Source organism: Balaenoptera physalus, assembly GCF_965194825.1.
Source record: "Balaenoptera physalus genome assembly, chromosome: 8".
In the NCBI taxonomy this organism is placed as follows: Eukaryota; Metazoa; Chordata; class Mammalia; order Artiodactyla; family Balaenopteridae; genus Balaenoptera; species Balaenoptera physalus.
The window spans coordinates 108,310,718-108,334,116 of NC_138887.1; the positions used below are offsets into that span (position 1 = coordinate 108,310,718).

At 40.4% G+C, this 23,399-nt stretch overlaps 1 protein-coding gene across 6 annotated transcripts in view; it reads right to left on the reverse strand.

The window, feature by feature from the left end:
* Nucleotides 1-23,399, reverse strand: part of DGKI (diacylglycerol kinase iota) — a 455,938-nt gene that overhangs the window by 288,505 nt on the left and 144,034 nt on the right. For all 6 annotated transcript variants that reach the window (XR_014266816.1, XM_082472878.1, XM_082472877.1 and 3 more), the window contains exon 2: nucleotides 6,031-6,139. Coding sequence is in view for 5 of the 6 variants with exons in the window: in XM_082472878.1 (XP_082329004.1) it covers nucleotides 6,031-6,139 (109 nt within the window). In the remaining variant the exon portion in view is untranslated. The remainder of the gene's footprint in view (nucleotides 1-6,030; nucleotides 6,140-23,399) is intronic.

Genomic DNA, 23,399 nt, shown 5'->3' on the forward strand with positions numbered 1-23,399 from the left:
TGAGAGCATGCACATGTGCATACAGATACACACACACACACACACACACACACACACACACACACACACACACACACCTGCCTCCTCCTGCCTTTACATTCAAAGTTTCCAAAGATAAAATGACCTAGTTTCATAACCCCGTTTAAACCAATCCCACATGAAGACTCTGTTTCCCTAATCTTGTCTCTGAACCAAACAGTGAGGCAGTGAACCCACTGTACTATGTTGTTGTTGTTTTTTTTTAAAGAAGCCATCCGTGCTTGACTTTTTTTTTAATTATTATTTATTTATTTATTTATTTTTGGCTGTATTGGGTCTTCGTTTCTGTGCGAGGGCTTTCTCCAGTTGTGGCAAGAGGGGCCACTCTTCATCGTGGTGCCTGGGCCTCTCACTATCGTGGCCTCCCTTGTTGCGGAGCACAGGCTCCAGCCGCACAGGCTCAGTAGTTGTGGCCCACGGGCCCAGCTGCTCCGTGGCATGTGGGATCTTCCCAGACCAGGGCTCGAACCCGTGTCCCCTGCATTGGCAGGCAGATTCTTAACCACTGCGCCACCAGGGAAGCCCCCTGTGCTATGTTTTACCTGCCCAGAAGAAAGCACTCCTTTTCTTAGCATCGTCAACCAGAGGAAAGGAAAGGTGGTCTGGATTTAGGATCTGGGTTTGTTTGTGTTGAGGCTCTGTTTTCCACAGCCCTCAGCCTTGGAGGAAATTTTCCAATGAGGAAGGCAAAAATGAATTGAAATCAAGGATGCCATGTTGAAAACCAACATGCTTTTTAAGAAGGATCTTGGTGGCTTTTCTACCATTGCTTTGAGAGTTATTTAGGCAGTGTAATGGGCAAAAGCAAATTACAGAACAGAGGACACAGAGTGAAGACCCACATCCTATGTTCTCTGCCCTAACACTAAAAACAGGGAAGAAATCTCCACGTCCAAATTAAGTCTCCGTTGCATGGGAGGCATGTGACATTTAAGAAAAGACACACATTATCTGTGCAACAGACTCACTTCGAAGTGGGCTAACTCGCTCTAAACTGGAAGCTTGGATTCCAGCCCAGGAGATGAGACTATTTTTCCTTTTTGAGCATTACTCCCTTCCTTTCTAGCAATTTAGCTTGTTTTCCCAAAAACTGGCTTGGCTGACATTCATGGCATGGTGTCAAAGGGAGCAGCCCCTGTAGGTTGTCACCATGAAAGGGGAGAGAGGATACCATTGGGAGGAATGGGAAGATCAAAAACTGTGTGTGCTTTAAGTCTTAACACAATGCATTAGATTAGGAAGGAAATTTAAAAAGAGTTACTTGGGACTCAATAGCATAAATCCATTTATGTTTCAAACAGGTTTTTGACTTGTGTCTACCAAAGCCTTTCAGGAACTGGAGATAATCTGAGTGCCCATCAACTGCCAGCGAAATGCCCCTTTCTTGCTGATTGAGCAAAAAAGCTGTAATCAATTCGTAACTGACATCTACTAGACAGCTACTAGGCCTAGGATACTGTGCTGTCCACTGTGAAGAAGACAAAAGAAGCAGAAGACGTTGCTCCTCCCTTCAAAGTGCCTGAAATCTAAATAGGACCTAGAATAAGAAAGTCAACTAAAAAACACGAATTTGGCTCTAAGACATGCACTATGGTTAGAGGTTTTATGAGAGATCAAAACAGAAAGTGAATAAAATAAACAGAACCAGTTCAACCAAAAAAATGAGCATAGCCTGGCTGAGAACAGGAGTGAAGTCTCTGTAGCAAAGAGCCATTTTCACCTTGGGTGAAACTGAATGTCCACTGTAGTCAGTAGAAAACCCAGGCTCTGTACTGAGGCCTGATCTGGCTACTCCCCATCATTAAGGCTTCCATCCCTGACATGTATGGAGGGGAGGGTCTGTGAGCAAAGGTCAGCAAAGAGTCATCAAGGAAATGACACTGTGTAGGGCAGAGAATCCCATAAGTCAAAATAAACCATTTGAGTAAATCACAGCAAAAGAGAAGTTTCTGGACTTCAAGGAACAGACTAAAAAGAAGACAAAGATAGTATATATCACTAAGTAGGGAAATGAAGATGGAGTACTTCAAGGAAATTATTAAGTTCACACACCCAGAGCATAAACTGACTCCTGCAATAGTCCTCCCACAGCCAAAACGCACGGGTGCCTACAGCGCAGGCTCACCTGGGTCTCAGGCCCCCCACAAGCAGGCCACTCCTCAAAGCCCTTTGCCGGAGGATGTTTAAGAAACAGTTGTGTCCCTTCTGCAGACTTTGGTACATACTAGAGTCAAAACGGGGCCCTCTAGGTATTCTACAATAAGTAGAAACTTGGGACTAAGACCCAAGTTCCAGGTTCACCCTGATTTATCTTCAACTTCAGATGCACCATAAACAGCTTTTGCATCTGTTTTCTCACTGGTGAAATGAGGAGAGGGGAGGTGACATAAGTCAGGGAGTCATAGTACTATAGGCCTTTGAGACCCTCAACCCCTGAGCCAAGAGGTGATGGAGCAAAGAGAATCTCAACCTGAGAGTCAAGGGGGCAGAACACAGAACAAGGCAACTCTCCGCAGCCCTTCTCCACCCCTGTTATGCCAGAAGCATCTCTTAGCACTACTGGGGCCCCTTACCTCATCAAAGGCAAGAAATTAAAATTCCTCCTTTTTTACCTTAATTTTTAAATTTCTGCCACCCTTCTCATATGGGAGACTCTTAAGAGGCTCCAAGCCAAATCAGTGCTCAATAAATAGTAACAGTAAATAAGTAAAGATTGATCATTTTAGGGGCTTCCCTGGTGGCACAGTGGTCAAGAATCTGCCTGCCAACGCAGGGGACACGGGTTCGAGCCCTGGTCCTGGAAGATCCCACATGCCGCGGAGCAACTAAGCCCGTGCGCCACAACTACTGAGCCTGCGCTCTAGAGCCCACGAGCCACAACTACTGAGCCCATGTGCCACAATTACTGAAGTCTGCGTGCCTAGAGCCCGTGCTCTGCAACAAGAAGCCACTGCAGTGAGAAGCCCACGCACCGCAACGAAGAGTAGCCCCCGCTCGCCGCAACTAGAGAAAGCCCACGTGCAGCAACGAAGACACAACACAGCCAAAAATTTAAAAAACAATTTTTTAAAGATTGATCATTTTAATGCATTTAGTCCAGAAAAGTGGGCTGACAGAAGGAGAGCAGTGGTCACGCTGCTTCTTTGTAGAGAAGCAGACAAGGGAGTAGATTAAAGAGAATGGTAGTAGGTCAAGCCAGAGGACTAGTCTTATACTTTAAACAGAACAAAGAAAATCCTGGTTTAGCTTCTTGAACAAGCAGGCAAACTAAAGTAACATAAATGAACTTGGTGTAAAGCACTTAGGTTAGGAAAAGCCAAAAATTTAGAAGCAAGGGCAAGTCTCAGCAAAAAAAAAGAAGTCATTGAAATGTCTTTAACAATCTGCTTCTTCCTCTCTTCTGAGAAAAATCTTTTATTTTTACATGATTGTCTTAAGGAAGTATCAGGCTGGCTTCTGTTTGCTAACAGCAATATTAGCCCACAATTACAGGGTTTTTTTCAGAGTCACATTTTACAACTCCTTCCACATCAGATCTCTAAATAAGCCCTGAGATGGAGTGTCTTCAGAGAAGGCTTTCCATTTTACCTCCACTGTTAAACATCCCCAAAGTGTTTCCTGCCACCATGATAATTCATCAGGCCATCAAGTCAGGGTAGCCATAAGCAAAGGGGCTGAAGGATTAAAGATCAGCTACGTGCCCCGGCCGTACTTCTTATTTGCTCTTCCTGAACTGTGTACTGCAGTTCACCCACCACTAGCCAAAAATACCACTGGGATGAAATATTAGAGTATACACCTCTCTACAGGAATCAGAAAAATAATACCTTCTAGTCAAGCTTTGGCTCAGGAAGGAAAATTCTTTCTAAGAGCATTTTCTGGTAACTCTTTCCAACATCAAATGGGGATGGAGCGTCCTTCCTCGCAACCCCAGTGACGCTCTCTGTACCCCTCTACTCTAGCTGTCGCTGCCCTGTATTTTAGCTGTCAATGTCTCTTCTGCCCATGGCATTCTAAGCTTCTTGAAGGCAGAAACCATATCTTCCTCACCTCAGAATCCTAAGGAACTAACACAGGTTCTAGAACAAAGCAAGTACTCAACAAATGGTGATCAATCAACCAATTCGTCAATTACTTTATTTCTGAATAGAAAACCTGCAGGCTGTACCGTTTACAAAGAACTTTCACGCTCATTGCCCCATTTGATCTTAACAACAGCCCTGAAGTCCCCTTTAGGGAGGGGTCACCATTGTCCCCCTCTACCGATGAGGACCCTGAGGCTGAAGGAAATCAAGTGACTTGACTAATGTCACAAAAGGGGCAGAGAAATCATTTAATGGATGTTTCTATCTAAATGATATAAACTCTCTCTCATTAGAATCTTGCATCTCAGATAGGCTCCTACTACTTTGGATCAGAGGATTTGGAACACCATGGCTATTAAACTAACTTTCTGGGGTCCCTGTAACACACTGTCATCATTGGCCCATGCATATCCCTTTTTTATTTAATTTACCTGTTTGTTTATATATTTAATTCTTTTTTAATTATGTAAGCACTACTGTAAATATATTCTACACTCTCTTATGGTTTAAGAGTTTATTAAATAACTGTCCTGGAATAAAGGGAAATTCGAGGAGAGGAACAGTCTTCCTGAACACCAACTCAACGTACACAGGCGCTACTGGAGCACTCCCGGACTCCATCAAGGAAGAAGCTGCATTTCAATTAAATTCAGTCTTTTGCCAGGTACTTCACACATTGCATACATTGGTATGTGTCCAGAGTATAAAATAAGGATGTTATTAGTAAGTGTATTCTTGGGAAAGAGGGAGAAATATTATAGTATTAAAGGATATTAAATCATAGCCTATATGCTAAAAATAAAATTGAGTTTAAAAATTCCTCTCCTTTCCCCCACCCTGCCATAGTCTTTCTTATGGGAGGAGAAGAACACGGATTATTCCCTCTGTTCAACTCAACCAGAAATGCTAAACAAGATTCATCGTTAAGACCAGACTGGCAGAATCTCAGAGCAGCCCTCCTCTAGCTTCATACTGTTTCTTACATTCCTTTAGAAAGGGACAAGGCCTTTCAGTCCACAGTTAGAAGTGTCTTCAACCAAGAACTTGACTCACCGAAGACTCTCAGTAAAAGAAATTCAGACGGCTATCTTCAAGGTAACAGTTTTTGTAGATGTCTTTTGGGTAAAACATTAAAATCAGCTAATATACAGCAGATGCAAACTATTACATATAGAATGGATAAATAACAAGTTCCTACTGTATAGTGCAGGGAACTATATTCAATATTCTGTGATAAGCCATAATGGAAAAGAATATGAAAAAGAATGTATATATATGTATAACGGAATCACTTTGCTGTACAGTAGAAATTAACATGACACTGTAAATCAAGTATACTTCAATAAAATAAACTTTTTAAAAAAACCAGCTAATATATCCACCCAGCTGATATGAGACCCATCTACCTTTGGGTTAGGGGAGGAAGTATAGCAAACAGGAGGACATGGAGTGCCTGGAATGTAAAGTGAGGTCATCCTCTCGCAGGAAAAGAATAAAAAAAAGAAAAAGAAAAAAAAAGGACCAAAAAAGAAAAAGCAGCTTGAGCTAAGGAAATCAAACTTGGACTTTGTGATGTGGCTAAGAGTAAACTCTATTCATCATCAACTTGGCAGGGACCAATAAAGCATGTACACAGAGGTACTTTTTATCTCACAGCTGCAAACCCAGGCAATAGTGCTTCAAAGGATTCATGAAGTTTTTATTTTAGTTTTCAATACGTCTGACTTCATGTAAAGGAGCTATGTTCTTAGGAATCTGGAAATGGAGCGAGGGCTTAGATACCCAAAGATGGATCAGTGAACAATATTGAAACTTATTAAGTCTTGTGGGTAGCTACAGGAATCGTGAGGACGAGAGAGACACACATGCGATGGAATGATATTGAAATGAAACAGCCGACACCTACACTCCAGTCCAGAGTCGCTCTGGGCTCCTTCGCTGGCCCGTTTGCCACAGGAAGGCTGAGGGGATGTGCAGGAGCCAGGTGCTGCAGGCCCGCCCGGGAGATTGCTTTCCTGCAGCAAGAAGAAACACAAAGAAAAACCAACATCAGAAGGTAATACAGAGCTAAACAGTTCCCGTGGGGTAGAAACAATGCCTGACTTAGTCTTCCACATGTGAAGACCTTTGCAAATGTACTGGAATATATCTCTCTGAAGTGCATGGTGAAGACAGAGGGTGGCAGGTCTCAAAAGACAGGGAGATTGAGGGGACCACCTTAGGGTGATATCGCTTCAGGACCAGACATTAAAATGTAAGCCCCTATTCAGGGCAGAGGGCGGAATGCAGGTCTCTGTGTTTACAGAAAAGGACCTAAGGCTGGGGTGGTCCCAATTCTTAGACAGTTTTGAACCTGCCAGAGACCAAGCACGAAAAGCAGGCTCATGAGGTTTTCAATTGAAGTTCCTCCATTTCCCATCAAAGAGCTCTCCAAGCTAGCTCCCGCCCCAAATTCAGTCTTACGCGTCTCAAGAACCTCCTTCCTCACCCTTGCAGAGGAATTCTACACATGGCCTGAGGCTCTACATGGCAAAAGACCCATTTGCATCCTAGAAATCGCACACGCTGAAAGACCAATATCTTACCAAGGTCCGTGGTAAGAAAAATCCAAAACACATTGGTTGGATTTTAGGTTTGTTGAGTGTAACATAACAGAATTTGGGTCAGAAAGGAGCGAATGAATCAGGAGAGACTGAGAAAGTCAGGCCTGACGCTGGTCTGCAAAGATAAGAAATAAGAGAAGCTGCTGTAGCAAGCAAACATGACTGTTGCTGAGCAAAGGGAAGGGAGGAGATGAGAGCCTAGTGGAGAAAATGAGGACAGCAAGATAAAGGAAGAAAGCAGGGGTCACCCACGGGGAGCTTGTGGTATCATCACGAATAACAGAAGTCCAATTTCTGAAGCGCTCCATCAAAGAGGTCAGACAATGGTCTCAAGTTTAAACAGGAGTGCTGATTTGTGGATTAACTAAGTGGCTCCCTGGACGGGAGAGGAGCGTTCCTCTCCGGGAGTGTCCACGTGCGCTCTGAGAATGACCTGAGCTAGAATCAGGCGGGCCTTTGTGGTGCTGCAGCCCTGAGTCCTGAGTGGGTCTGAGCGGGCTGTGGGGGGCAGGAATCTGCACTTACACGTGCTTCCCAGGTGCTTCCTTCTGTCGCTAAAGTCTTCACACTGCTCTACGGGAGTGCAAAAAGATTTTAATCTAAAACGGAACCAGAGGATATGAAATGGAGAGCCTCACACATGTGCCCTCAGGCAAACGAAACATAAGAACGAAGAGACTGATTTCCAGTAAATGCCTGATTTACAGGAGACAGAAACTCATCCCTCAAACAATGAACATTCGTCAAGAATCTCTCCCCATCCTCAAACCAATGAACTTGCTGCTTGGATTCTGGTTGGACTCTCCCGTCTTTGCTCTCTTTGACCCTAAGAACAGTTCGTCCCAAACTATCAACAGATTCGCCCATAGCTTACTATAGTTTGCGTGTCCCACGTTGCACTTCCTCTGCTATTCCCACATAAACTCAATTTCTGGTCATTTGAGCTTGCTTCAGTTTACTTCTTTATTTAGGTTGACAGAGCAAGAGAGGGGGCACTAACTACCCCAGGCCTATCAAGGGGGAGCCTGAAGGAAAGGACCAGCCACTTCATTACCTGCTTTACTTGCATTAGCTCTCTGCAGCCTGTCTCATAGGATGCAAACACTGCAGTAAGAACCTGCCATCTCTGACACTACACCTGCAGAAGCACCAAGTCCCCAGCGAGGCCCAGATGCTCATACAGAGGAACAAGGCTACACACAGACAGTGAGATGGGGAGAGGAAGGCAGTGATGGCCAAATATATGGTGAATCCCATCATAACCCAGCAGAATCCAAGCTTTGTTGGACTCTAGAAGACAGATGATCTCCCTGTACTGTTCACTGATCTCTGCAAATTCCACCCATTCATGCAATTTGTAAAGGTGAGCAAGATGAACAGCAGAACCAAAACCCAAGGAAAGGCTGGGCAGAATCCAGAAAGGAACCCAGGATTGTACAGCCAGTAACCAAGGATCAAGTATGTCTGAGAGTTCAGCAAGTGTCCAGCCTTCTTCTTCTTCCCCTTCCCCTTTGCTTCTTCTTTCTTCTTCTCCTTCTCCTTCAGCCCCTCAGTCCAATGTATGTTCCATTTTGTTGAGCCATAAGGAAAGAACACTGGAAGATTCTTTTTCTCCTCCTTCTCCTTCTTCTTTTTTCCTCTCTTTCTCTACACAGGAAGTCCCAGAAACACTGGATAGGTCTTCAGTAGCTGGAAGTGATCATATCAAGCTTGCCAGTAGCCTATATTCAGAAGCTCCCAGTACTGGGCAGCAAGGCAATGTACTTGCTTTATATAATCCCACAAAGAGTCATTACAGGCTATGTAGGCCTTTAATGAAGACAGTCTGATGACACAATATTTTTTTCCCTCACTTTCATCAAGGCAAATAATTAACAACATCAATTTTGGTCCCTCACTCCAAAGTATATTCCATTTTCTTGAGCCAAAGGAAAGAACACCGGAAGATTCTTATATGGTGAGCCTTCATCCCCCAGGCATTTTTTTCTCCACCTGAGTTCAAAGAACTTCTTTAGCATTTTTCATTAGTACTTTTCTCTGGCTTTGAAGGATCCTGTATGGTGATTCTGAGTCACAGTTTTTATCACAAGAAAGCCAGATCTCTGTGGAGTCTGAATCTACAGGTTCCACTTTTGATTTCCTAACAGACACCACAAACTAAATTTAAGTGTTCTAGCAAGAAAAATACCAAATGGTGCCTAAGCACAAAGCCTTAGAACAGCTGAAGAATTCCTAAATCTTAGGTGAATGAGAAAAGCATAAAACCTTCATTTTTTCATGAACAGCCACAGAGAGTTGTGATCAGAAAAAAGAAAGAAGAGAGGAAATAAAATTCTGTTGTCACAGTAGAAACCACAGGAAAAATGAGTTTAACTCATCAGAAGTTGGAGACTGACCACCAAAACCTGATTACTCTTGCTAATGAGGACTGCCAGCAAATTGCTCAAAGAATCAAATTAGGATGTAAGGGATATATTTGTCTCTAGAAGAGCAATGTGGCTATAAGATAAGAGACATACTAACTAACATTTAACCCTGGATAAGCCCTGCAATGAAATTACAGTCAAATCATACTCTCTCCCAGCCTGTGAATAGAAACGATTAAGTAAGGGCTTTTGTTGATTATTTATTCCTCATTGTGGACGCAAATTTAAGGCTGGTTTTTTGTAACATTAATAGAAGAAAATTGTATATCTACCACACATAGAAACATTAATTGGGGGGAAATAAATAAGAAACATCAAAGTGGCTGCCAGTTTGTAACTGTAAATGGGCCTCACGAAAGGACATTACATAAGAAAGAGAACAGGAAAAATACATAGAGGTACTACAGGGGGTGGGAGGTAACTTCTAATTATAGCTTTCCATTCTTCTAAATAACCATGGGAGAGAACTCTTTTTTTTTCAATAATTCATACACGTATACACATTTTGTTCCAAAATAAGAAAGCAATTTCATTATTTCTCAGACCTCAAATAAAATTAGTATAAGTTATTTTTCTATTTGGATTCATCCTGGCTGCAAAAGACGACATTTAAGAGTCTGGTAGAATTTGATGCGTGTTAGGGTGGTGGTTATGCTGCAATGTGTTCCAATAAAAAAATCAATGGGGTGTCAACTTCTCATTGGGGTGTCATTCTTTCCTCCTGCTCAGAATCCTCCCGAACCCACAGTCAGTAAAACCGTGAAATGCCAACGATTCCTTCTATTAATTTTACAACACTTTGTCGGAGGATGACTATAATGGCAAAAAAAAAAGTCTTTGAAAAAGAGAAGCATGATAATAACGGTGAAATAGACATTAAAAGAAAATGTTCTAAAACGGAGTTTCAGGTGCACAAAGTCAAGTTAATGTCAATTACCTGCCATGAGAGACCTTGAACATATTTAAAGTACGAAAGCCATCATACATTTTAAATAGCGTTCTATTATTACCTTCACTTCATTCAGTAAGAGTATAAACTCCTAAAGGACAGGGCTCAATTCATCTACTAATCTTATTATGTTCTAGCCCAGGGGTAGACACAGCGTATATTCAATGAATGCTTTCTGAGTTAATGAGTGAACTTGACCAAGAAGCTAAGCAAAACAGCTTGCTGATTAGATCAAGGGTTGAGAAATCTGATTAGGATGATTTGAATTATATCCTAGGCCTTGCGTTTCAGTGATATTCTTTCCTGAGAGAGCCAGAAATCCCTCAAAGCAGCTCTTTAAAGATAAAGGCAAAGAGGTAGAATCCAGTGTTGAGAAGCCTGAAAGAACTCAAAACGGCTTTGTGATCAACATTAAAATGGAATCTTTTGCTACAACATTTGTAAAGGGCATATGATACTGTTAATATTTTGGTAATGTATTTATCAAAAGAAACTTGCAGCATGTACTCTTCATAAACAGAATCTTTTTTTAATTTATGGGAAAACACATAAGTAAGTGGTTATTTAGCCAGGATACTCTCTAATTATCCATTTTGCAAATTTCTCTCGATTCAGTTTGGTTCTCCTCTTATTCCAGGTTGACGTGGCTCCCATAATCAATCCACCTCCATCTTTCCAACTCCCTCTCCTAGGGATGCTACCTGTGGGAATAGAATGAGAAGCCCGCCTGCTGGGAGGAGAAGCTCCAGCAAGTCAGGAGGTCCCCTAAGCCACGAAGTCTCTTAAAACAAGCAACTTTCACAGTAAAGATTGGTGAACTCATCTCCTTGCTCTAGAACAGGAACCAGCTGCCTCAAAAGTTACTCTGTACCTTGGTTTAATTCCCCAAGTGCCTCAAGCAAGATCTTACTTATGGTGCATGTTGGTGTTTTTCTCCCGATTTATTGGCATTAACTTTGCCTATATTCAGAGCAGCCCACAATGCTTCTAGGCTGATCCAGACAAGCTGCCTGCCATGCTAAGGAGAGTCTACTCAATAAAAAATTGTCTCACGCCCCACACAAATTCCAAATATCCCACCATAGATTTATGTAGAGGAACAAACCTTGTGTAATTATTTGAGCCTAAATCTTAATTCATTTTACATATGAACACAGAGTATTTTTTGACGATCTTAACGTATATTAACATTTTCAGGAATATAATTATCATTGAAACAAAGGTTGGCTTTAGTTTCCTAAGGGTTGAAAGTCATTCAGAAAATCACCACTGGCATTGAATCTTCAACATGTTATACCTGTATTACTCTACATTTGTAGCTGTTTCTTTCACAGTGATTCTCCAACAGCAGTGTTCAACCTCTGCCTGCAGTGGGGCTTGAGAATCAGCCGATTTAAAGGCCTTCCAGGTATTTCTAGCATGAATCGTGGACTACATAGAACCACTGTTCTACATAGAACCACTGTTCTACATAGATGTACAAGCAACTGACCACTTCATTATGTCTGCTAATGTGACTAAGCCCTGGCATTTATATACTGAAATATATTTATTCATTCAACAATGTACTTACTACTGAATGTCTATTTGATACCAAGCACTGTTCTAGATGTTTAAGATGCATAAATGAATAAAGCATATATAAATAGCTGCCTTTGTGAAGCCTCTAGCAGGAAAAAACATTTTGCCAGGCACTGTTTCATTTTACATTTCTTATGTATCCCTCACAATGAGGTAGGTACATTTATGATCCCCTAATTTACAATTAAAAAAATTATAGCACAAAATGGTTAAGCTACGTGTCCAAGATCACACAGATGGGAAGCGGTCCAAGTGAGATTTGAATCCAGGCATCTTACTCCAGATTATACATACTTAGCCATTACACAACCCCACACTTGTATGAAATGGTGACAGCACATACTTACATAGCAAGAGAGACACATGATACAATTAGCCTCTTAGGATCCTAATTTTGTAGCTGCCTCAATTATAAATGTCTGATCTCCACAAGAAGAACATAAGCTTCTAGAAAGAGGCCAACTTGGGAGGCATTAGATCGCACAGGTTGAGAACACACCCTACCTTACCCATCACCAGCTATGTAGTCAAGTTGCTTGACCTCTCTTAGCCTCCGTTTCCTTCTATTTCAAATAAGAATAATACTATCCAACTCAGAGAGTAGCTAGGATCACTTTTTTTAAACGTGTGCAGGATGCCTGGTACATGGGAAGCACAATAAATAATCACGGCTATTGTTATTCTCTCACACATACTGGCTGCCCCCAAAGCTAGGTATGTGGGAAATCTCTGAATAAATATGTGCTTTTTATTCAATTGCTCTCAAATATTCCAGGTTCCCTGGACTCTTCTGTTCATTCAGTAAACATTTAACAAGCCTCCATTACGTGTCAGGCAGTTCAAAGGGGTTATTCAAACACGAGATCCTTCTCCCAATCACGGTAAATAATTCCACGGTTGCCAAAGGAATCATTCTTCTTCCCCGACTTGCCTAACTGCCTAGAGCAAAATTAAGCAGCACCACATTCTCCTCTCAGACAAATTTACCAACATATTTTTTAAAAATGCAATCCAAATGACATTGGAATTATTTCATTGTATTCATGTAAATGAATGCAATACCAAAAAGGCATTTGTTTGTTTGTTTAATCTGTAAAGCAGACTGCTAAATGCCCCTGAGAACTTGTGAACCCACTGCTGGGATTTATTCCCAATCCTAATTCATTATCAGCACATTCCTAAAGCAATGCTGGCATGGGGTTGGCGTGGGATGTGGCAATAAACCTCATTTTTAAATGAGGCAAGATTTCTTTTACTGGGATTCTCTCAGGAGCTAATGATATTCTTCTCCTTAAGGTATCAGTTGAGGGGAAAAGTAAGCCTTGGGAATGGAGAAGAAGTAATCAAACTGTTTGGAGTTGAATTGTGTTCCCACCACCAAAATTCATCTGATGAAGTCCTAATCCCCAGTATACCAGAATGTGACCTTATTTGGCGATAAGGTCTTCACAGAGATAATCAAGTTAAAATGAGGGCCTTAGAGTGGACCCCTAATCCAATATGACTGGCATCCTTATGAAAGGGAAGATTTGGATAGACACACACATAAGGAGAACGCCATGTGAAAATAAAGGCAGAGATCAGGGTGATGTGTCTACAAGCCAAGGAAGGCCAAGGATTGCCAGCAAACCACAGCAGCTAGAGGAGAGAGGCCTGGACCAGATTCTCCCTCACAGCCTTGGAAGCCCCTCCCACAGGCCGGCACCTTGATCTTAAACCTCCAGCCTCCAGAACTGTGAGACAATAAATTTCTATTGGTAAGACACTCAGTATGTGGTACTTTGTCATGGAAACCCCAGCAAATACACATCTTTAATAGCAAATATACACATTTCAAAGCTAGGCCCACAGTTTGGATTTACTACGACAGGGTTTGGTTAACTTCAAAATGTTGACTTCTCTTTTCCAATTGCCCCCGTGAAACTTTGGGTACCTTCCTATCATAATTCTACCCTTCAGAAACTAATAAACAGAAACACATTCTTATGGAAAAACCACTGTCAAAAACAACATTCTCACACAAATGGTGCGCATCCGACAAAGTTTTATTTAACTCATTAATGAGGTAATCAACAGGGGAGAAAAATGCAAAATCAAAGTGTGTATAAGAAATTGTGTATGACAAATTGACTATTTATAATAGAAAGGAAGTGCCTAAATAGATTGCTAAATCTGCTGTAACAGTAGTTAACTTTCCACAAGTTAATAAGACCTTAGCCCCTGCGGCATTAACTTTTCTTTGATCTATAAAATCATGACACATCAGCTTTTCACTGGTTAACCTCTAACTTTATGGGGATATAAACTGCCAGCACCTCTATCAGCTGTGGATAATTAATCAACTCTACAGAGACAACAAAATTACAGTACCCAAGAGTATCAGGTAAGAGTCAGTTACTAAGAAACAAGGTTTTGCTTCTACTGGAGCAGGCTAATTAGAATATGCTCCAATAAAATAACATTTTAAAAAATCAAACAAGACCCCTTTTTCCATCGGTCAAAATTGGGGATAATTTCATTCTCACTACTCATGGTTCAAACTATTAATCAGAATTTGTTCTGCAGCTTCACATATGTCTGGAATATTCTGGAAAATCTCATAAAATACATGATCTTACTCTCCAGACAACAATAATAATAATCTATTGGGCACCTAGTATGCACTGGACATTATTTTAACCATTTTCTCTTAAGCTGGAAACCGATGTTATCAAGTTTACTGGACAGTTTGTGGGGGAGTGAGGGCAGCAGGACTGGCAAATAAGAAGCTGAGCTGTGATGCGATTATAACAGAAACCTCAGCTGATCTCACATAAAGTTCTGGAGCCAGAATGGCCCTTCAGAGTTGTCCCAATTTCAGGCAGAGACAAGACTTTGAACCTCCACATCAACCAGTCTTTGGTTATGGGCAGCCCCCTGGAAGGGCATAACACGGGCAAGAGATTCTTTTATGCTGGGGCAATGCCTGGGGACCATCAGCAGCCAATACTCCTTGAAGCTGGAAAAATAAGCACCTCGGTCCTGAGAAGGCACGTGGGCAACCACCCACGGCATCCACTAAACGCCTCTAATACTCCTGACAAACTTACGAAATGGGTAATTCTGTTATGTCCATTTTACTGATGGAACAACTGACATTAGAAAGGTTAAGGAACTTATATAAGCCATACAGCTCAGAAGTAATGAGGCCAAGACTGGAGCCCAGAGGTCTGGTTCCAAAGGCTCCATCAATCTGCATTCCCTCTGAAAGGGTAAAGGAGGGAAGAGAAGGGAAGGCAAAGTAGGAGAGGGAGGGAAGGAAGGACAAGATGGTACAAGGACTGGGCAGGCAGTGGCTTGAAGTGACCCATGAAATGCTCTGGTGTGGGGGGCGGGGGCAGAAGGACATTTTAAGAACACAGTCTAATGTCCACTTGGAGGTTGTATTGCTATCATGGAAGTACGTCCTTTGCCTCTGCCGTATTTCCCACCCACTCTTATATCTTCAGGGAAGTTTACTCCTGGCTTAAACGCAGTGAGGTTTTATGAATGTGGAAATTGAAGAAGGGGCTGAATTTTACATCTAGGTCAATGAATATAGAATCGACTGCCTACTGGGATAGAAAGATAATCCGAAATTGAACAAATTTAGAAAAAGCATGAGCCTGCAAACAGAAATAACCTTAAGAACATAAGCCCTTTGGGAATCCACAGAATTTAGGGGAAAGAATTTAGATTTCCAGAGGGTTGTTCCCAGTAAAACTAGCAACAGGAAACGCTTATCTTTACAGCCCCCCTCCCCATTTCCATGCTAGGACACTTCCTGACCTCCTTCAATTTCCCGTCACCCTGGCACCTTTGTTGCTTCCACCACAATCTTGTTCAACTGGTAATGCCACTGAACAGATAACCCTACAGTTTTGTCAACTGAAAACACTTTAGGATATTTCCCTCATAAGGGTATGTACAGTCTCTAAAGAGACTCATGGAAATGCAAAAACCGTCATGATCCAAAGAAATGGAGTCAAATGATATTCAAAGTAGTTAAAATAATTTTCCTAAGCTACAATCCAGAATATTGTAAATATAGATGGGGTGAGGGTGGGGTTAGAGGCAGAGACCTACTGCCTACTTCGAGACCAGCCCTAGGCATGATGGCTAGGTTTAGAGAGAGGCTCGAGAGCATGTGTCTTCTCCACTTGTATCAGTGAGAGAAGGGTCCTGGCAAAACAGAGAACTCACCTCAGATGGTTCAGATGAAGAGACCCCCATAAAGGAATTACTTCAAAGCAAGGTTAGGGAATAAACAACTCCCTGATCTCGAGACTTACATTCCTGACCTCGAGACTTAAATAAAACTAAAGAACCCAGGAACATGCGGTATTGAAGAAAAGAGATGTCAAAGCACCCGGAGACTAGAGAGCTGGTGAATGTTTGTCTTGGTGCAGTAAACCAGAATCAGTAAATCAATGTACATCTCAGCCTTCTCTTTAGCAGACAAAGGAAGTCCAGGCTCATCAATCTCTTCTCACATTTCTTATTTTTCAAATCTTTTAGTCACATTTGCAACTCTACCAGACTTTCTCTGAAATCAACTTGGCTGTCAGCTGTATCTCTGGGTCCAAGGTAGAGGGCAAAGTACCTTACTTAAGGTCAAATAGCTAGTTGGTGGTAGAGCTGGGAATAGAAATCAGGTCTCTTCACCTCAGCCCAACTTATCGACATTATCACTGTACGGCTTTCGTCCATCCCATCCAGCTTGGCCAGCAAGTGTACATGTTCTTTCCATCTTCCCTGCCCCCCTAGCAACTAACTCATCACTACCCAGTTCCTCACACTTCATATGCATCCTGCAGGGCTACTTACGAAAACGGAAATCATGACTAAAACCTTCAACAAGCTAGAAAGAGAAGAAAAGTCTTCAATCTGATAAAAGGTATGTCTGAAAAATATACAAGTAACATCATACATACATAACATTTTCCCCCTAATATTGAAACAAAGTATGTCTACTCTCACCACTTCTATTCAACATTGTACTAGAAGTCCTAGCCAGTATAGTAAAAGAGAAAAATAATTAAGAAGAAATATATATATATTGGGAAGGAAAAAGTAAAACTTTTAATCTGCAGATGGCATGATTGTGTAAAATCATGTAAAATCCCAAGTAATCTATCAGAATTAACATGTGAGTTTGCAGTCATAGTGTCCAGAAGCCATATACAAAAATCAACTGTATTTCTATACATAAGCAATTACAAATTGAAAACTGAATATTTTAAAATACCATCAAAAATGACATTCAAAAAAATGAACTATTAGGTATAAATCTAAGAGAATATGTATAAGACCTTATACTGAAAACTACAAAACTTTACTGAGAGAAATTAAAGAATTTGTTAATAAATATATAAATATTTGCATATTGAAAGACTCAATACTGTTAACATGTCAAATCTTCCCAAAATGATACATGAATTCAACACAACCCCTGTCAAAACCCAGCTGATATTAAAATGTATATATTAGAAATGAAAATAATACATAAAGTAGTCAAAAATCTTGAAAAAGAAGAACAAGTTGAAGGACTTGCTCTACCCAATTTAAAACTTACTATAAAGACAAATCAAGAGCATGTGACATCAAAGAAAGAAATGACAATTAGATCAATGGAAAAGAATAGAGATTCCAGAAATAGAGCCACACATGTATGACTTCAAAAGTGGCACTGAAACATATCAATGGGGAAAAGAATATCCTTTTAACAAATGATCTTGAAAAAAACGGTTATTCATACTGGAAAAAAATTTAATTTGATCCCTATCACACACTGTATACAAACAATGCTTTAAGAGGGATCACAGATACACACCTAGAAGGTAAAACTATTGTTTCTAGAAGAAAATATGACCTTGGAGTAGACAATGATTTCTTTTAGATAGGATGCAGAAAGTTCTAGGCATACAAGAAGAAGTTGCCAAACAGGAAATCATCAAAATTAAAAACTTCTACTTATCAAGAAAGGTATCAAAAGATACTTCTCACTCTGCATTCCCATTCCTGTGCCAACAGTGGAAAAGGCAGAATCAGAACCTCCGAAAAACTGCTCCTTCATAGAAGCAATGAGAACACTGGCTCAATTGTGAAAAATCGTTATTTTTCAGAACTCTGGAAATTACCAATTGATCGGATGAGGTTGGCAGCAGCACTGGCCTTGGCTAGCCACAGGGCAGGCTGAGCTCCTCGTCTTGGACCAATGGTAGCTTCAGTCTGCTCCACTGACCAGGGCGTAGCCCACACTGCTCCCTCTGCATTAACCATCCCGACCAAGAGTTTGTCTTCTCGCCCACCTGATGGCGGGATGGACGTTGAATCAACCTGCAGTCTTCTAACGTCCAGGGTTTGTTGTTTGCCTCCAGCTCACCCAGGATATATCATTGTGATGAAACTAACAAGACTGCACTTGCTCCACCAAAAAAAATAAAAATTAACTACCTGTTTCTGAGAGCCTGAGTGGGATCAATCTTTTAAAATTTTAGGGAACCAAAAACTTGCGGGGATCCCAAGATTTGCCCCATTTTGCCTGGCAGTTCCCCACTAAGTCATCTCTTCACAATTTTGTTTCTTCTACTGGATGGCCTGGCAGCCAAGTCCATGAGCTAAGTGTATGCCCTAATGCGGGTTGTCTTGCCGGGCCTTTGTGCAGACACCCCCAACTTGCAGGACTATTCCCTCTGAGCCCTCTCCCTTTCCCCCTAGTAGCAGCTAGAGAATGAGAGAAGCAATGAAACTTTCTTCACTAACATTGTACTCTGAACAAAGCAACATCTTCTCTTCTACCTGCCCTTTCTATCGATTTACAGAGATGGAGAGAAGGGCTGGGTAGAACAATTTCCTGATCTTAGCCCTCCCAAGAGGTGTCTGATTTTAACCTCTGGCAGCTCTGCAAACTTAGAATGTGTGGTCCTTAGTGTGTTTGTGGTCTTCAGATTTGAGACTTGGCCATAAGTCCAAGGTAACAAGAAAAACCCCATTCAGTAAAGGCTTTTAAGAAAGGGGGAGGCGGTATATTTAGGAAAAATAAAGTGAGTTTCAGAATCAGACTCTTAGACATTCAGTATTTATATTCAATGCCTACTATGTACTACACAGAAGTACAATGAATTGCTGGTTGTAGAGAAGGAAACAAAATGCTCATGGTCCCTCCTCTTGTTGAGCTTATGACCCCGGCACAGAAAACAGATAATAAATAAGTAAATAAACACGTGAATTATTGCTGAGAGATACAACTGTTATGAAGGGAATAACAGGAATAAGTGGTGCAGGAGGGGAATGACGGTGATGAGGGAAGCTACCAGGAAGAGGTGACAGAAGTAGGATTTAAAGTAACCTGGAGTCGAAGTCTCATTCTCCCACCTGCTAAATATATGATCTACCTATGACTTAATGTTGCTTAGACTCAATTTCTTCATCTTCATTTCTTTCCTCTTCCTGGAAGCTACCAGGAAGAGGTGACAGAAGTAGGATTTAAAGTAACCTGGAGTCGAAGTCTCGTTCTCCCACCTGCTAAATATATGATCTACCTATGACTTAATGTTGCTTAGACTCAATTTCTTCATCTGTAAAACAGGAAGACTAATTTACACTACATGGGGTTGTTGTGAAGATTTAATTAAGTAAGAATATTAAAGGCACCTTTTTCCTGTTACTTTCCTAGAACACAATAAAGGTTTTAAAAAGGCGTCTAAGGCATCTATTTTCATTAAACAGAGGATTCACATTGTAAAGTGGAAACTGAACTGGACCAAAATTAAAAATTTAAAAAACCCACAACAGATTCAACACTTATTAACTTTATAACTCTGAGCAAGCCACGTAACAGCACCAAGCTTTCTTTTCCTCAACTGTAAAAGTGAGAAGACAGTACCTTACAGAGTATATGAGGCTATAAACTACTTTATAAAATAAAAATATTTATTCGCAAAGCTCCAGTGTCCTTGATATGATAAAATAATGAACATTCACTCTTAAGCAGAGGTGGATTTATCATGAAACTAATGAAGCTTAAACTTTAAGGCATCTAGATCACTTGTATGTGTCACTGTGAGTCACAGAATTTTGCATGTGGGAGAGTTAGACAAGATGCAGTGAGGAAGTATTTACATGTAAACATTTCTGGTGTATTGTCTAAAGAGAACTCAGGGAAAAACAGGGGCTAAGTCTCAAAGACTCCATTCATGCATCTACAGGAAAAATATCTGTCTTGGATATTGGTACCAAGTGATAGAAGGAAAAAAATCTTCCCTGAATATTTGGCTGTAAGCTAGCCTTTACATAAGTTTGCTCCCTGGGCTGTCCCAAAGACTTCAACCCAAATAATTAGTTTGAAGTAGGTATGGGTTAATAAATTTCCCTGAGTGTCTAAGAGTAAATACAAGTCTTCCCTATATTCTATATTCTTTAAAAAATATAGTTATTTATTTATAGCCTCTTGTTCTTTAATCTTAATTTTAATCCCTTTTTTTATTTCTTTAAGGACACCAAACATAGTTGTTTTGTATTCTAGTTATGACCATGTTAGTATTCTAGAGTCTGTTGTTTTTGCTGGCTTGTACTCATTGAGTCCTTTTTATTCTCCTGTGTTCGTGATTTCTGATAGAGATTTCAGGTGTCTTGATACTTTCTTGGAATTCTTTTGAGACCTTTGTTTAAAACTGGTTTCTCGGGCTTCCCTGGTGGCACAGTGATTGAGAATCTGCCTGCCAATGCAGGGGACACGGGTTCGAGCCCTGGTCTGGGAGGATCCCACATGCCGCGGAGTGACTAGGCCTGTGAGCCACAATTGCTGAGCCTGCGCGTCTGGAGCCTGTGCTCCGCAACAAGAGTCCACGATAGTGAGAGGCCCGTGCACCGCGATGAAGAGTGGCCCCCACTCGCCGCAACTAGAGAAGGCCCTCGCACAGAAATGAAGACCCAACACAGCCAAAAATAAATAAATAAATAGCGTTCCCTGTAATAAATAAATAAATAAATAAATAAATGTACCAATACTTTAAAAAAAAAAAAAAAAGAGAAACCAGTTATAAACGAAGGTCTCAAAAGAATTCCAAGAAAGTACCAAGACACCTGAAATCTCTATCAGAAATCACGAACACAGGAGAACAAAAAGGACTCAATGAGTACAAGCCAGCAAAAACAACAGACTCTAGAATACTAACATGGTCATAACTAGAATATAAAACAACTATGTTTGGTGTCCTTAAAGAAATAAAAAAAGGGATTAAAATTAAGATTAAAGAACAAGAGGCTATAAATAAATAACTATATTTTTTAAAGAATATAGATAACCTTTAATAAGGAAAACTAATTAAAAGCAAATAATAAATGGGTACATGGTACATAGAAGCAACAGAAAAGAAAAATTAGCAAACTATAATGCAGATCTAAAGAAATTATCCAGAATGCATAATAGAGATAGAAAATAGGAAAGGAAAGTTAACAGATGTAGAAAACAGTGAGAAAGTAAATCTAACATATGTCTATTAGAGTTTCAGAAAGAGAAGAGACAGAATTGGGCAGAGGCAAACTTAAAGACATATTAGAAAGTCATCAAAACACCCCAAAAAAAGGAGATCTTTGTTCACATGGTGGAAGACTTTTTAAAGACGTCAGTTCTCCCCTGAATGATCTATGGATTCATAAAATTCCAATCAAAATTCCCATAGGCTTTTGGGTGACCCTGACAGACTGATTCTAAACTTTATATAGAAGAGCAAAGAACAAGAATAGCCAAGATTCCAGAAAAAAAAAAAATATGGTAACAGATATCAAGACTTGTTATAAAATGTTAACAATTAATACAGTGTGGTATTGACACAGGAATAGACAAGCTGAGCAATGAAACAAAAAAATGCGATTCAGTAACAGACCAAAAAATATACGAAAACTTGATTTATGACAGAACTAGCATTGTACAATAGTGAGGAAAGATACATTTTTCAATAAATGGTCCCTCAAAATTTGATTATCCTTACAGAAAAAAAAAGAAATTGGACCCTACCTCAAAAGATACATTAAAATTGATCCCAGGTAGGTTAAAGATGGAAATGTGAAACACAAAACTAGGTAACGTTCAGAAAATAATATAGCAAAGTATACTTTTATCAAAGGCGGAGGGGAAGTATTTAATAAATAAACATATACAAAAATGCAGATATTCTAAAATAATTTATAAATTTAATCAAGTAATTCTGTTTATCAAAAACACTATGAAGAGAGTGAAAACACAAGCCGCAAAATAAAAAAGATATTGTCCGTTTGTATTAATTGACAAAGCATTAGTAGAAATCAATAACAAAAAGACCTCCCCCCGAAAAAAAAAACAGAAAAAAGAAGTGAAGAAAGATTTGAACAGGTACTTTACAGAAGGGGAAACCCAAATGGGGTGGGGAGAGAGAAAAAAGAAAACATGCTCAAATTCATTAGTAATCAAAGAAATGGAAATTCACCTCCGCCCCCCCTCTCCCCCATTCATTCTTTTCTCTACCACTGTGAACCACTCTATACACACTGGCAAAAATTTTAAAGTTTATTTTTAATATTAATTCTTGGAAATATTAACCACTGGAGAGAGAGAGAACTTATGTACTGTTAGAAGGTATACAATATGGCACAATCACTTTGGGAAACAGCTGGTATTACCTAGGAACACTGAAGGTGTACATAGCACAATAATTACCAATTACACTCCAAGGTACAGACCCTAGATATCTCTGGCACATACTCACAAGCTGGTATCAAAAACATTATATCAGCACTGTTTATCACAGAAAAAAATAGAAACAGCCCAAATGTCCAATGAAAGCAGAATGGATAAGTACATTCACAATGTGAAATAATACTCCATAGCAATGAAAATGAATGAGCTACAGCTCCACAGAACAAAACAGATGAAACTTGGGAAGAGCAGTGATTGAAAAACACCAATTCCAGAATATGTACAGTTGTATCTCACTTACACAACATTTTAAAAACACAAATAGGGACTTCCCCGGTGGCACAGTGGTTAAGAATCCACCTGCCAATGCAGGGGACACAGGTTCGAGCCCTGGTCTGGGAGGATCCCACATGCCACGGAGCAACTAAGCTCATGCGCCACAACTACAGAGCCTGCACTCTAGAACCTGTAAGCCACAACTACTGAGTTCATGTGCCACAACTACTGTAGCCCGCGGGCCTACAGCCCGTGCTCTGCAACAAGAGAAGCCACCGCAATGAGAAGCCTGCGCACCGCAATGAAAAGTAGCCCCTGCTCGCCGCAACTAGAGAAAGACCGAGTGCAGCAACAAAGACCCAATGCAGCAAAAAATTAATTAATTAATTTAAAAAAAAAACACAGATAGAACTATGCTATGTATTCTTGAGAGATGGCGTGGTGTGGAGGTTAAGAGCACACAAAACTGAAACCATACTGAGTTGGAATTCTGGTTACTACACTTACTATTCCTATGATTGGACAGTTATTTAGTCTCTATATACCTCATTTCCTCATCTGTACAATGGGTCTACCTACCTCTGAAGATTGTTCTAGGGTTAAATGAGTATATGGCACCTACAGGTGTTTGGCACATATAAATCACTGTATAAAAGTGTTATGCTCCCATCATTAAGAATATAAATATTTGGTAAAAAGAATAATGAAAAACAAGGGAATGATAAGTAAAAACTGCAGGCCAAT